We start from the raw sequence: 14,855 nt of genomic DNA on the forward strand, positions 1-14,855 counted from the left end.
TGAAATATTTTAGCTTTATATTACATTTTAGAAAAAATATTTTAACTTTAAATATTTTTAGGCCTTCAGTATTTTGCCAAATGACAGGTATGAAATGAAAGCTTGTTTACACTTGCATTTTCCTAATTACTAGAAAGAGTGAACATTTTTTGTTTCTTGAGCATTAGGGTTTAATGCCAACTTCAAGACTGACATTTTGAAATGCCAATTCATAATTTGCCGATTTTCCCATTATAAGTTTTCAGGAGCCCCTTATGTATTCTGGACTCTGACCACTAGTTGGCTACGACAGTTTCAAACACCTCCCATTTTATGGCTCACCTTTTAAATTTATCACCCAGCAGTATGAAATTTTAACGTAGTCAAATACATCAATCATTTTATTCATTGTCTGAGCTTTGTGCCTCATCATTTATTAAATACTTCCCTATCCCAACTTTATAATGTTCTTCTTTTCTTTTTTAAGCTTTTGCTTCTCATATTTAGTTCTTCAATTTATTTGCAATTTATTTTTACTGAGGTAAAATGCACATAACATAACATTCACCATTTTAACCATTTTAAAGTGTACAATTCAGTGACATTTAGTACATTCAGAATGCCGCACGACCATCACCACTCTCTAGCTCCAGAACATTTTCATCTCCCGAAAAGGAAACCTCGTACCCATTTAGCAATCGCTCCCCATCAGGCCCTCTCACCAGCCCCTGGCAAACAATCAGTTGCTTTGGATTTATCCGCTCTGCATGTTTCACATAAACAGAATCATACAATGTATGGCTTTTGTGCCTGCTTCTTTGAGTTAGCAAAATGTTTTTAAGGCTCATCCACGTTGTAGGGTGCATTCGAACTTCGTTCCCTTCTACGGCTGAATAATCGTCCATTGTATGAATGGACCACATTTTGTTCACCATTCATCTATGAACGGACTTTGGATTTTTTCCACCTTCTGGCTATTGTGAACAGGGCTGCTATGAACATTTGTGTACAAATTTTTGTGTGACCTTATATTTCCATTTCTCTTGGGCATATACTTAGGAATGGAATTGCCGTGTTACATAGTGACTCTGTGTTTAACTTTTTGAGGAAATACCAGACTGTTTTCCATGCAGGCTGAACCACTTCACATTTCAAGGGCCGTGTACACTGATTCGAATTTCTCCACATCCTCAGCTACACTTATTATTCCCCCCTTTTTTATAGTCACCCCAGTGGGTGTGAAGTGGTATCTCATTATGGTTTTGATCTACATTTCCCTAATGACTGATGAGGCTGAACACCTTACCATGTACTTGTTGACCATCTGTATATCTTCTTTGGAGAAATGTCTATTTAAGTCCTTTGCACATTGTAAATGGGTCATTTGTCCCTGTTGTTTTTAGGAGCTCCTTATATATTCTGGATATTAATAATTTATAGAATACATAATTCACAAATATTTTCTCCCATTCTGTGAGTTGTCTTTTCACTTTCTTGACAATGTCCTTTGATGGACAAAAGTTCTTAATTTTGATGAAGTCCAATTTATATATTTTTTTCTTCTGTTGCTTGTGCTTTTGGTGTCAGTTTAAGAAACCACCACCAAATCCAAGGCCATTCAGATTTATCCCTGTTTTTTTCTAAGAATTATACATGTATAACTGATTCACTTTGTTATAAAGCAGAAACTAACACACCATTGTAAAGCAATTATACTCCAATAAAGATGTAAAAAAAAAAGAATTTTATACCTTTAGTTCTTACATTTAGGTTTTTTGACCCATTTTTTTTCTTTCTTTCTTTTTTTTTTTTTTTGGCCTCTTGGCTTATAGGATCTTAGTTCCCCAATCAGGGGTCGAGTCCGGGCCCCGGCAGTAAATGTGCCAACTCCTAACCACTGGATCGCCAGGGGATTCCCCCTTGACCCATTTTTTTAGTTAATTTTTGTATATGGTACGAGATAAGGGCCCAAATTTATTATTTGGCATGTGTATATCCAATCTTCCCAGCATCACTTGTTGAAAAGACTGTCCTTACCACACTTAATGTTCTTGGCACACTTGTTGAAAATTATTAGACCATATATGTAAGAGTTTATTTCTAGGCTCTCTGTTCTGTTCCATTGGTCTATATGTCTGTCCTTATGCCAGACATAGTAGTAAGTTTCAATAGTAAGTTTGTAGTAAGTTTCAAATTCAGGTTCTGTGAGTCTTCCAACTTTTTCTGTTTTTCAAGATTGTTTTTGCTATTAGTAGCCACTTGCATTTCCATGTGGATTTGAGGATCAGAGTTTCCATTTCTGTGAAAAAGCCTGCTGGAATTTTGATAGGAATTGTCTTGAATCTGTAGATCATTTTTGGGTAGTATTGACGTCCTGATGATGTTAACTCTTCCTATCCACGAACAACTGATGTCTTTCCATTTATTTAGGTCATCGTTAATTTCTTTCAGCAATGTTTTGTAGTTTTCAGCATACAAGTCTTTCATCTCCTTGATTAGATATATTCCTAAGTATTTAATTCTTTTAGATGCTATATTAGTGGAATTAGTTTTTAAATTTCTCTTTTGGATTTTTCATTGATGGTGTACAGAAACACAACTGATTCGTGTGTGTTGATTTTGTACCCTGCAACTTCGCTGAATTGTCTATTAGTTGTGGATTCTTTAGCCTTTTCTATATATATAGGATCATGTCACTGTGAATACAGACAATTTACCTCTTCCTTTCCAGTCTGAATGCCTTTTATTTCTTTTTGCTATCTGTAACAGCTCTTTCTGTTCTCTGTACTGGCTGGAAGTTCCAGTACAATGTTGAATAGAAGTACCAAAAGCATGCATCCTTGTCTGAGTCCTGATCTTATTAAGGAGAGACTTTTCAGCCTTTCACCATTGTGTGTGGTGTTAACTGTGGGTTTTCCGTAAATACTGCTTAATCTGTTGAAGAATTTTCTCTCTAATCCTAGTTTTCTGAGAGCTTTTATCGTGAAAAGATGTTGGAATTTTTAAAATGCCTTTTCTGCATCAATCGAAATGATCATTTTTTTCCCTTTGTTCTGTGAATGTGATGTGTTTCATTGATTGATTTTCTTATGTTGAACCACCCTTGTATTCCTGGGATAAATTTCATTTGTTCATGGTGAATAATCTTTCTAATATACTATTGGATTCTATTTGCTACAATTTTATTGATCTTTTTGCATTTTTATTCATCAGAGATATTGGCCTGCAGGTTTCTTTTCTTGTTATGCTTTGGCTGCAGAGAATGAGCTGGGAAATATCCCCTCCTCTTCGGTTTTTTGGAAGAGTTTCAGAAGGAGGACCATCTGCTCTTGTGGCGTCATGTTGCTCAGCTCAGCCCTGGTCCCTCTGCCCTTCTGTCTGCACATTTAGTTCCCTGATCTCTAAACATGCCTATGTGTGGATACTTCCAGATCTGATTTCCAACCTGACCTCCCCTCTCGGTGCCAAACTCACACAGCAAACCGTCCACTCAACACGTCTAACAGCATCTCAGTGTTAATGTGTCTTCTCCTCCCAAATCTGCTTCTCCCCCAGTCTCTCCCATCTCAGGAAATGGTTTCACCTTCCACCTGCTGATCAGGCCCCAAATCCCTGAGTTGCTGTCTTGGTGCTGATTCTTAACTGCAGACAGCAGAATCTACTGTAGCTAATTTAAGCAGTACGGAAGATATCAGGTGGGATAAACAAGGTCCTACTGTACAGCACAGGGAACGTTCAATATCCTCAGATAGACCATCATGGAAAAGCATATGAAAAAGAATCACTTTGCTGCACAGCAGAAATTAACCCAACATTGTAAATGAACGATACTTCCATTAAAAAAAAGAACATATCAGGTGGACTATACCATCTCTGAGAGGGTCAGGGAACCAGGAATAGCCAGAAACGTCAGCAACCTGGAGGAACTACGGATAATGCTATAGGATTGTGTTAGGAAAATCCCCACTGCCCTGTTCCCTTCTGCTCGACAACAGTGCTGCCAGGGACAAGACGTGAACTGCCCCAGAGGAACCAATCACCTCCACTGCCAATCTGCTGAGACAGCCACTACTCCCGTGGCTCCTCTCACGTCTTATGTGGTGCACGGAAAAGCAAGAACAGGCACATCTGTAATGTCTGGGGCATGTAGTTTGGCGGTCTCCAGGGGAGCACGTGAAGCGTCTCGCAGAGGCCACGATCGGCTAATTCTCTGCCTGCCACCTTCCTCCTCAGCTTCTTTCTCCCTCACTCCCCAGAGCCAGAGATGGGTCACTCCTCTCAGCTCTCTCTGCCTTTACATAGATCCTGCTTTGACCATTTTTCACAACCTCTGGCATTCCTACCTTAAGCCAGCTCCCATCGCGCTCACCAGGATCCTGGCAGTGGCTTCCTGACCGTTCTTCCTGCCTCAGGCAGCTGTGGTGTCCACACTGCAGCCAGGTGAGATGTTTGGAATGTATCCGATAATGTTGCTTCCTCTCCAAACTCTCTCCACGGTGGCTTCCCACAACACTCAGAATAAAACAAAACTCATCACTAGGACTTACTTATCCCTTCAGCCTTTCCAGCCTTGTCTCCTCCGCATATGCGTGCCCTCATTCACCGTGCTCCTGGGTACACCGGCTTTCCTGCTGTCCCTCAAGCACACCAGATCTATTCCGGCCTCAGGGCCTTTACACAGGTGGCTCCTTCTGCCTGGAAATCAGAAGCAGCTCCCTCCCTCCCTTTCTTCGGGTCCCTGAACAGTCTTCTCTGGCTTGACCATCTGCCTTATTCAGAGGTATTTCTCTGTTCATTGGTTTATTGTCTCTCTCCATTGGAATGTCAGATCCCCAAGGGGCCTGACAGGTGCCATGCAGTGACTGGCCAGAAGTAGGTGACCAATAAATACCTTCTGAATAAACTGAGCCATTTCAATAGTCCACGTTTTGGGGAAAACTTCTTAGAAGACATCCCTGACTCTATGGATACACAGCAAAGAATCAGATCCTTAGAAATTGCGGCTGGAGACGGCGCATGAGGACTCCTGGGCTTTCCCAGTGCAGGCCCAGCTTTGCCTAGATGCAACAGAGGCACAACCCCTATGGGCCCCAAAATCTCCGGTAAGAGTGAGATTCCAGAGCTGCACCCTAACCAGGCATCCAGGCCACTGCTGTCCTCCCCTGACGTCAGCTCCCGGATCCTGGAGGCGCTGAACAGGGACAATGTCCCCTGTTCTGGAAGCATGCCAACATAGCCCAGGTCTGGCCTGGCAGGTGCTTTGGGACCACAGAGATTTATGCAGCGCCTGTTTATGTCGAGGTGTATGTGGCTCCTGTTTCTGGAGTGTCATGGGCAGGTAAGTGGTGAGAAGAGGATGGGGCAGGGGGCCTCAGGGAGGGGCAGACAATGAGTAACACCCCAGCACTGAGACAGGGCTGAGTCTGCTTGGGCCCAGTGGGAAGGGCTGGAGGTTCCAGGAAGCAGAACGGAGGAGCCACAGAGGAATTCAAAGAACCGGTACTGGGTGAGGGGGCAGAACTCATCCCGCCGCCCTCAGCTTCTTTCACTCTGTACCTGAAGCCATGCAGCTCCAGCACAACTGAACTTTATCTCTAAATGAGGGCGTTTGTCCGCAGTGGGGGGACTGAGTCAGTGTCCCTGTTTCTAGTTGGGACACAGTACAGGACAAGGGTGGGGAGACACGCCCCCCCGCCGAGGGGACGGGTTCCTCTGAGAACCCGGCTGCATCCCCAGCACACAGCAAGTGCTCCTCAAGCCAGAGCCCTACAGTCGCCTAGCTACAGGGAAGGCGTCTGTCTCCCCGGGCTGGGGCTGGAGGTGGGGGTACTTTGTTTCTGTAGGTTCTCCAGAAACCCAGGCATTCCAGTTGCAAAGCCAGTGAGAGCCTGTTCAACTGTCCGCGCGCCCGACTCCCCAAGGAGGGGGACGTGGCCTCTCGCTGAGGCCCAGAGGCTCACGAGTTCTGTTTACCCGGCAGAGAGCGTCCCATAAGCCAGGGAGCTCGCTTGGCGGGAAGAGAAGGCCGGTCCTTCCACACCGGCGGAAATCGGTCCGCTCCACCTACACCAGTGGAAATCAGGGTCCAGTTATCTTCACTAGTCTGTCTACACCGTTGCATGTCAGGTGTGAATCTATCTACACTGGGGGAAATCAAAATCCGATAGCGTTCACCAGCAGAAATCAGAGTCCAGTCTGTCTACACCCACGGAAACCGGGTGCAGCGCCACTGCCACTGGTCTGCGAACAAAATGGTAGGTCCCCAGGCTCTGCGAGAATAAAATTCACAAAGAATTCCGCCCCCGCCCCTGCTCGGGGAGGGAGGAGCTCGCCCCCAGCCTTCTGCCCCTGCGGGGTCTTCTCCCAGGTGAGGGTGCGGCCCGAGGCACCTACAAGGCCGCCCACACCCCCGGGCTGAGACGCCCCCAACCTGCCTCGCCCAGCAGCCTCCGGGGATGAGACCCCCTCCAACACCCAGTCCCGGAGCCCCCGGGAGTGAGACCCCCCTCCAACCTTCTCCCCGGAGCCCCCAGGGGAGAGACGACCCCTCCTACCTCGGAGTCCCCGGGGATGAAACCCGCCCCAGCCTTCGCCCCGGAGCCCCTGGGGGTGAAAGGCCCCTTCCCCCCGCCCCTGCCGCGGTCCCTGGCCCCGCCCCTCCGCCCCACCTGTGGGGCGGGCTGGGGGCGCGACCCGGGAGGGTCCGCCTGTTCCCGCCCCGGAGCCCCCGGCGTGAGACCCCCTCCAACCTTTGCCCCGGAAGTCCCAGTGGTGGGACCCCCCCCTCCCACTTTCGCCCCGGAGCCCCCGGGGGAGAGGCGGCCCTCCCCGTCCCCACGCGGTCCCGGGCCCCGCCCCTCCGCCCCACGGGTGAGGCGGGCAGGGGGCGCGGCCGGGAGGGTCCGCCTCTTCCCGCCCCGTAGCCCCCGGGGTGGGACCCCCTCCCACTCTCGCGCCGGAGCCCCTAGGGGAGAGGCGCCCCTCCCCGTCCCCCGAGGCCCTAGGCCCCGCCCCCGCCCCACCTGTGAGGCGGGCAGGGGGCGCGGCCGGGAGGGTCCGCCCCTAGCCCGCCGCCCTTCCCACGCCCCGCGGGCGGGCCTTCCGAGCGCTGTCCTCCCCGCGGACTGGACAAAGGCGGCGCCACCATGGCCCTCAGCGCGGCGCTCGGCCGGGGCGACCGGGGCTCGGGCAACAAGGTAGGGGACGGCCGGCGGCTGTGGGGAGGGTCCTGAGGCCGCGGCTGCGGCGGCGGGAGGGAGCTTTCACTTCTTCCGGTCACTTAAACGAAGGGTTAGCAAACTTTTCCCTTAACCTCATGAATATTTATGAGAGAAGTATGCTTTTCAAGACAGATTTGCATTCCTGGGGTGTGAAGGAAGTGCAGGGGAGGGGGCTAGGACAAAAAGACGCTTGTGAAGTTGTCGCCAACAATGAGAATGTTCCTGAGTTATTCATTACCTCAAAACTGGTGGGACAAACCAATGAACTTTGTGCACGAAGACAAAGAACTTTTACTTAAAAAATCCAGGATAGACTTATATTGGAAAGGCAGTCGATTTAAATAATGAACATTGCCTAGTAAAGAAGACAGTGATTTCAGGTCTAGAATAGTGTGGTGGAAGCTGTCTTGTATTTCTTCCTGTGAACTGCAAAAAGTGCGTCGGGTCTGTCTTTCCCTTTTTCCTGTGAACTAGATTACAGAGTGTTTTGGTACAGTAATTACACTCTACTCCTGTTACCCAACAGCATTTTCACTTTGAAAGTTTAGCTGGTACTTTCAGGTGTCTAATTAAGACTTAAAACACATAATTTAAAAAATAAGTTGAAGGTAGCTGAAACTGCATAATTAACAACTGAGCATCAAGTCGGCTTCAGCGTCCTGAAAAGAGATTTCAAAGTGGACAGAAGTGAGGTTTGGCTTCCTGACCCTAACCCTCCAGCTCCCCGGCTCTCTGCATCAGGAGGAACTTCGGAGGCCACCGTTTGCTCTCAGTGGACACCTTCAAACTCGAAGATGTTTGCATTCCTCGTGGGGCCATATCCCTGCACTGGAGGGCTGGGCATCCCCGCGGAGATAATGCACCCACTTCTGCTTCTGAGGAGATGCCCCGTTTTGATCTCATAGTTCGGCATCCAGTCTGCAAACAGGAGCAGTGGTCTGGGTTGGGATCACAAGTGGACTTGCCCAGGTGGGCCACAGAGAACAGAGCCCTGACCTTTCCAGGGGACTGGGGGCTTGGGTGCAGGTGACCTGTGGTTTTATCCCGTTAGAGGGGCCCCGTGTAGGTCTAGTCTGAAATCGCCTTTGTGAAATGTGGACCTTTGTGTCTGTAGTTCATGAGCTTGGTGGTGGTCTCACCTGAATACTTTATTACTTGTAAAGCATCCCAAAAATGCTGGTCTAAGGAAAGAAAGTCGGCCTGAATTTGCCCCGAGACTCTGAGATGTGTGTTCACAGGTTGTATCATCCAGGCAAACACAGGAGACCCCAGACTCCCAGATCAAGGCATTCTTTTAATGAGAATCATTCAAGCCCAGTTCCCATGCCTCCCTCCTTCCAAACAGAACTAATGTGTCCTCTCTTTGTGCTTGAACAAAAATCAAGTCACTTAGAGCCATCCAGCCCTAACAGCCGTCCTCCAGGACAGGGTACCCATTCTACAAATGGTGGAAAGCCAGGCTTCCGCACTTGACCTGTGGCTCCCAGCCAGGAAGCAGCCTGGAAGCGGTGGCTTTCCTCTCCACACGGCTGTGCCGGGGCAGTGGTGCCTCTGCTCTGTATTGATCCTCCTTCCCTGTCAGAACAGGGCTTCTGTGCCCTGCTCGCCATGGGAGGTTCCCTCGGGATTGCAGCTTCTTTACCTGCATCCCTCTGCCCCTCACAGGGCCTGGCACTCAGCAGGTGTGCAGCGGCCAGTGCTCACTGGTCCAGCCAAGAAAAATGATCCCAGAGAGACAGTTGGTCTGACCTAAGAGCCCAGCACACTTCCGAAGGGGTCAGGAGGGTGGTGGGACAGAGGGGTGGGCTGCAAGGTGGCAAGTCCTGCCCTGAACCTGTTGGTCCTGAGAAGCCTTGGGAATCTGGGATCCTGTGAGCAGAAGGCATCCCACAATTGCCATTTACCCTACAAGGGGGTCAAGGAGGGCAGGTGCCTTGGGAGTGGAGAAGAGGCTCTGGACCTCCACCTGGTGCCCAGAGAACAGGCCTGGGGTGTTGGATTGAATGTGCACCCGCATCCACCCGCTGTTATCTGTCAGCCTTTGGGCCGGTGGTTCAGCCTCTTGGAGTCTCAGTCTGTTCACTTGCAGGATAACCTGTGGCCACCCACCTCTTGGAGCACCATAGCGTCTAATTTTACAGTGGATGAGTTGGTGCTTCTTGAAAGGAAACCCAGGTCATCACCGAGCTGAATGTTCCTGAGTTGAAGGCTGTCTCTGTCCTGATATCTGGGACAACTTTCCAGGTGCCTCAGTTCACACCTGGGCCCAAATTCTCAAAGACAGAGCTTTCAGATACTTTTAGACAAGTGTCCAACCTTACAGAACTTTCCCCAAAAGTGAGAAAATCAGGTTGTGGAAAACTCACTTTGTGGTGAGTTTATTTTATATGACTTTAAAACTACTTATGTTTCTGAGACCTAGGATAGGGATTAAATCTAATGCCAACAACAGTTTGGGACAGGAATTAATTTGAAGTTCTGCACTAAAACTGTGCAAGTCTGCCAGGTGATGAGTATGTGCACCTCCCCTGGCGAAGTCTCACCTGCCTGCAGCCCCCCAACGTGGGACCCCCAACCCTGGTACGCGTTAGCCTCAGAAAGCTCCCCTGGGTCATGCTGCCGCAGCCCCCGGCCCCACAGTGATTTGAACTGACGTCACTCTATCCTGACTACCCTCAGTAGCCTGCTTCCCCAGGCAGCACCGGCTTTATTTCATTCCCCGTATTTCCCTGGTGCCTGGGGTAGTGCAGGGCACACAGTAGGTGCTCAACAAGTATTTGTCACAAGGTGGCAACTGTATCCCCTCCTCTGAAGCTCTCTGTCACTCCCCCGCCCAGTCGCAACCTCACGGGGCTACACAGATGCAGGGCTTGCCCGGTGACCTGAGCTAACGCGATTCCTGAGATTTTTAAGAATAAAGTAGCGGCCTCAGAGGGAGCAGCCAGGTTACAGCTGATTCTGGGAAGCTTTACTTGCCTGACTGCAATCCAGTAAAGCAGGTTCGAGGCAAGTACAGAGAACAGCTTGGCAATACCTGCTGTGACATAGTGAATGAACTTCGCATGCAGTTTTTGAGGTGGAGATGATAGTGCACGGCGCAGAAGAGAAGAAATGCCTGAATGAATTTTCAGTGAATGGAAAAGGCTGACCCTTCCCTTCATTGTCAAGCGGTTTGGAATTAGCTGCGGGCCATCAGGTGGCCTTGCCCGGAGCGTGAAGAGGTTGGAAAGAGTTTCTGAGAGCTCTTGGGCTCTGTCTCTGGCTAGAATGAGACACAGGGCAGTGTGGATGGAAGCAGTGGGCTTGGTGGTTAGGGATGCAGGCTATGTGGCCATAGTGGCTTGGGTTCAGTTCTGGTTCCCCCACTGAGTGGGTGGGCAGGTAAGCCCCTCAACCTCACCATCTTTAGAATGGGGAAGATAATAGTATTACGATGTTTTTAGAATACTGTCTAGCATACAGTAAGTGCTCAGTAAATGTTGGCTATTCTGTGACTGTGGTAGAGAGGAAGAGAGATTTTCATACAAATAAGAGAGAAAAACGATGGAGTTATAATGTTTCCTTGAATCACTTAAGGCAAAATATTCATTGAAGTTATCTTCAAGGTATGTTGATGCTCAAAGATATCACCAGGGAAGAGGAGTTACAACTACAATTATGTGCTATTTTAACAATGTATTTGTGAATTTTTTAAAGAAATGCTTTGTGAAAGTGCCCAGATCAATAGGTCATGAGCTCCACTTGAGTTCAAGGGTCCCAGAGCTTTCCCTATGGATTATTCAAAGAGACTAAAGAAAAGGTAACTGGAAGAAGCATTTAGTCAGCCCAGAGTACTACGCTGGGTAAGGAATGAGCGTTTGGTTCTCAAACTGATTCTCGCCCGTCCAGAGACGGCAACCCAGAGAATCACGGCGATGTGAACCGAGCAGATGAGCCTCAAAGCCCAGTATAAGCTCCCCCGAAAGCACATGTTTAAATAGGAGGAGCATGTGGAAGGGTTGTTGGGGGCACAGAGCAACAAAAGCCACATATGAGAAGGAAACTACCATCACAATTACTGGAAGGTACCGGAACTAATTCTTTAAAAAACAGCTGGGGTGAAATTCACATGACACAAATGTAGCCATTTTAAATCAAACAATCTGGCGGCATTTAGTACATTCACAATGCTGTGCAACCACCACCTCTGTCTAGTTCCAGAACATTCCTGCAGCCCAAAGCAAAACCCCACACCCCTTAGGCAGCTTCTCCCATTCCACCCTCTGCTCAGCCCCTGGAACCACTAATGTGCTCTCTGTCTCTATGGATTTGTCTACTCTGAATATTCCATATAAGTGGAATCATAAAATATGTGACTTTTTTGTGTGTTAAAATACATATAGCATGAAATTTACCATTTTACCCAGTTTTTAGTTCAGTGGTATTACGTACATTCACATTGTTGTGCACCATCACCGCCGTCCATTCCCATGACTCCCTGGTCTCGTAAATCTGAAACTCTACACCTATTGGACAGTAACTCCTGACTCCGCCCTGCCCCAGAGCCTGGCAAGCACCATTCTGCTTCCTGTCCTTATGATTGTGACCACACTAAGCACCACTGCCTGTAAGTGGAGTCAGACGGTATCTGTCTTTTTATGGTTGGTCTACTGCACTGAACATAATGTCCTCAGGTTTCACCCATGTTGTATCATTATCAGAACTTCATTCCTTTTATGGCTGAATAATATTCCATTGTAGGGGACTTCCCTGGTGGCACAGTGGGTAAGACTCCACACTCCCAATGCAGGGGGCCCGGATTTGATCCCTGGTCGGGGAACTAGATCCCACATGGACGCGGCAACTAAGAGTTCACACGCCACAATTAAGACCTGGCGCGGCCAAAATAAATATTTTTTTAAAAGTTAAAAAAATTCATATTCCATTGTATGGATGGCCCATAAATTTGGTTTATCCATTTATCTGTTGATGGACATTGGACTGTTTCCATCTTTTAGGTTTTATGAATAATGCTGCTATGATTATGTCTTTACAAGTTTTTGTGTGTACATATATTTTCATTTATTTCATTTATTGGGTATATACCTTCAGGGTCATATGGTAATTCTGTGTTTAACTTTTTTTTTTGGCCTTGCCGCGTGGCATGTGGGACCTTAGTTCCCCGACCAGGATCAAACCCATGCCCCCTGCAGTGGAAGCTCAGAGTCCTAACCACTGGACCACCAGGGAAGTCCCCAACTATGTTTAACTTTTTGATGAACCACCAGATTTTTTTTTCACAGCAGCCTAATCATTTTACATTTTCCCAGCAATGTATGAGGGTTCCAGTTTCTCCACCGCTTCACCAAGACTTTTTATTTTCCAGTTTTATAGTCACCCTCGTGGGTATGAAGTGATATTGTAGTTCTGGTTTGCATTTCCCTAATGACTACTGATGTTAAACTTATTTCCATGTGCTTGTTGACCATCTGCATATCTTCTTTGGAGAAATGTCTATTCAAGTTCTTTGCCCATTTTAAATTGAGTTGTTTGTCTTTTTATTGTTGAGTTCTAAGAGTTCTTTACTCTGGACACTAGGCTCTTAACAGATATATGATTTGCAAATATTTTCTCCCATCTGTTGGCTATCCTTTTACTTTCTTGATAGTATCTTTTGATGCACAAAAGTTTTAAATTTGGATAAAATTTAATTTATATATTTTTTCTTTCGTTGTTCATGCTTGTGGTGTCGTATCTAAGAAAACATACAAGGTCACGCCACATACAAGGTCATGAAGATTTATCCCTATGTTTTCTTCTAAGAATTTTGTGTCTTCAGTGCTTACATTTAGGTCGTTGACTCATTTCTAGTTGATTTTTGTGTGTGGTGTGAGATAGGGGTCCAACTTAATTATTTTGTATATGGATATCCACTTTTCCCATCACCATTTTTTTTTTTTTTCTGGTACGCGGGCCTCTCACTGTTGTGGCCTCTCCCGTTGCGGAGCACAGGCTCCGGATGAGCAGGCTCGGCGGCCATGGCTCACGGGCCCAGCCGCTCCACGGCATGTGGGACCTTCCCGGACCAGGGCACGAACCCGTGTCCCCTGCATCGGCAGGCAGACTCTCAACCATCTGCGCCACCAGGGAAGCCCCATCACCATTTTTTGAAGAACTTATTTTTTCCCAATTGAATAGTCTTGGAACCCTGGTTGAAAGTCAGTTGGCTGTAGTTTGGGGGGTTTATTTCTGAATCCTCAGTTCTATTCCATTGGTCTGTGTGTCTGTCTTTATGCCAAAACCACACTATTTTGATTACTGTAGCTTCGTAGCAGGTTTTGAAAGCAGGAAGTGTGAGTCCTCCAAATTTGTCCTTCTTTTTCAAGATTCCTTTAGCTACTCAGGACCCCTTGAAATTCAATATTAATTTGCAGATTTTTTTTCCCATTTCTAGAAAAAAAGCAATTGAAAGTTTGATAGAAATGGCATTGAATTTGTAGATCACTTTGAATGGTATTGACATCTTAACAGTGTTAAGCCTTCCAATCCATGAACCAGGAATGTTCTTCCATTTAATTAGGTTTCTTTAATTTCTCCCAGTAATGTTTTGGAGTTTTCAGTGTACAAGTCTTTCATCTCTTGGGTTAAATGTATTCTTCAGTATTTTATTCTTTTTAGATGCTATTATAGAATGGAATTGTTTTCTTCGTTTCCTTTTTGGATTCCTCATTGCTGGTGTAGAGAAGCACAACTGATTTTTGCATGTTGATTTTGTATCTCATATCCTGCAACTTTGCTGAATCTACTTATTAGCTCTAGTAGCTTTATCTGTAGATTCTTTGTGATTTTCTGTATATAAGATCGTGTCATCTGCAAATAGAGATAGTTTTACTTCTTCATTTCTAAATTAATTTGCCATTAATTTTTTTCTTGCCTAATTGCTCTGGCTGGAACTTCCAGGGCAGTGTTGCATAGCAGTGGAGAAAGTGGGCATCCTTGCCTTGTTCCTGTTGTTAGAGGAAAGCCTTTTGGTCTTTCACTGTTGAGTATGAAATTAGCTGTGGGCACTGATAAGTGCCTTTTTATCATGTTGAGGAAGAGCCTTTCTATTCCTAGTTTTCTGGGTGTTTTTATCAGGAAAGTGTTAGAGTTTGTCAAATGCTTTTTCAGCATCATTAGAGATGATCGTAGGGGCTTTTTCTCCATTCTGTTCATGTGGAGTATTATAGTGACTGATTGTTGAACCACCCTTGCATTCCTGGACTAAATCCCACTTGGTCATGGTCAATAACCCTTGTAATATGCTGTTAGATATGGTTTCCTAGTATTTTGTTGAGAATTTGGAACAAATTTTATAACTCTGCTTTAAAATTTCATTATATTGTAGAAGATTAATTCTTAAGAATGTATGTTTTGAAATAAGAAGTAACCTCTTTAAGAAACAAGTTTGTGTCAAAGGCCAAAATATAAAATTACTAGGAAATCTGCAGAAGTTTAAGACTTCAAAATGTAGCTACCGGGTAAAAAGCCACTTGGGGAAGGGCTGTGATGAGGTTAATCCGTATAAAATGCTTAAGCCGTGTCTGACATACCAGAGTTCACACGTTCCCATCGTGTTGTCTTTGGGGTACAATCAAGCATCCAGGAGGTGCTTGCGTCCTCTCCTGTGGCAATACC

The 14,855-nt window shown here is 46.5% G+C and overlaps 1 protein-coding gene across 1 annotated transcript in view; it reads left to right on the forward strand.

Annotated features, from left to right (window-relative positions):
• Nucleotides 1–6,794: 6,794 nt before the first annotated feature.
• Nucleotides 6,795–14,855, forward strand: part of PLEKHG4B (pleckstrin homology and RhoGEF domain containing G4B) — a 65,763-nt gene continuing 57,702 nt past the window's right edge. Inside the window, 1 exon segment of the mRNA XM_079917323.1 lies at nt 6,795–7,175. Coding sequence (XP_079773449.1) covers nt 7,125–7,175 — 51 coding nt within the window. The 5' untranslated portion in view covers nt 6,795–7,124.

Source organism: Stenella coeruleoalba (genome assembly GCF_951394435.1).
Source record: "Stenella coeruleoalba genome assembly, chromosome: 3".
In the NCBI taxonomy this organism is placed as follows: Eukaryota; Metazoa; Chordata; class Mammalia; order Artiodactyla; family Delphinidae; genus Stenella; species Stenella coeruleoalba.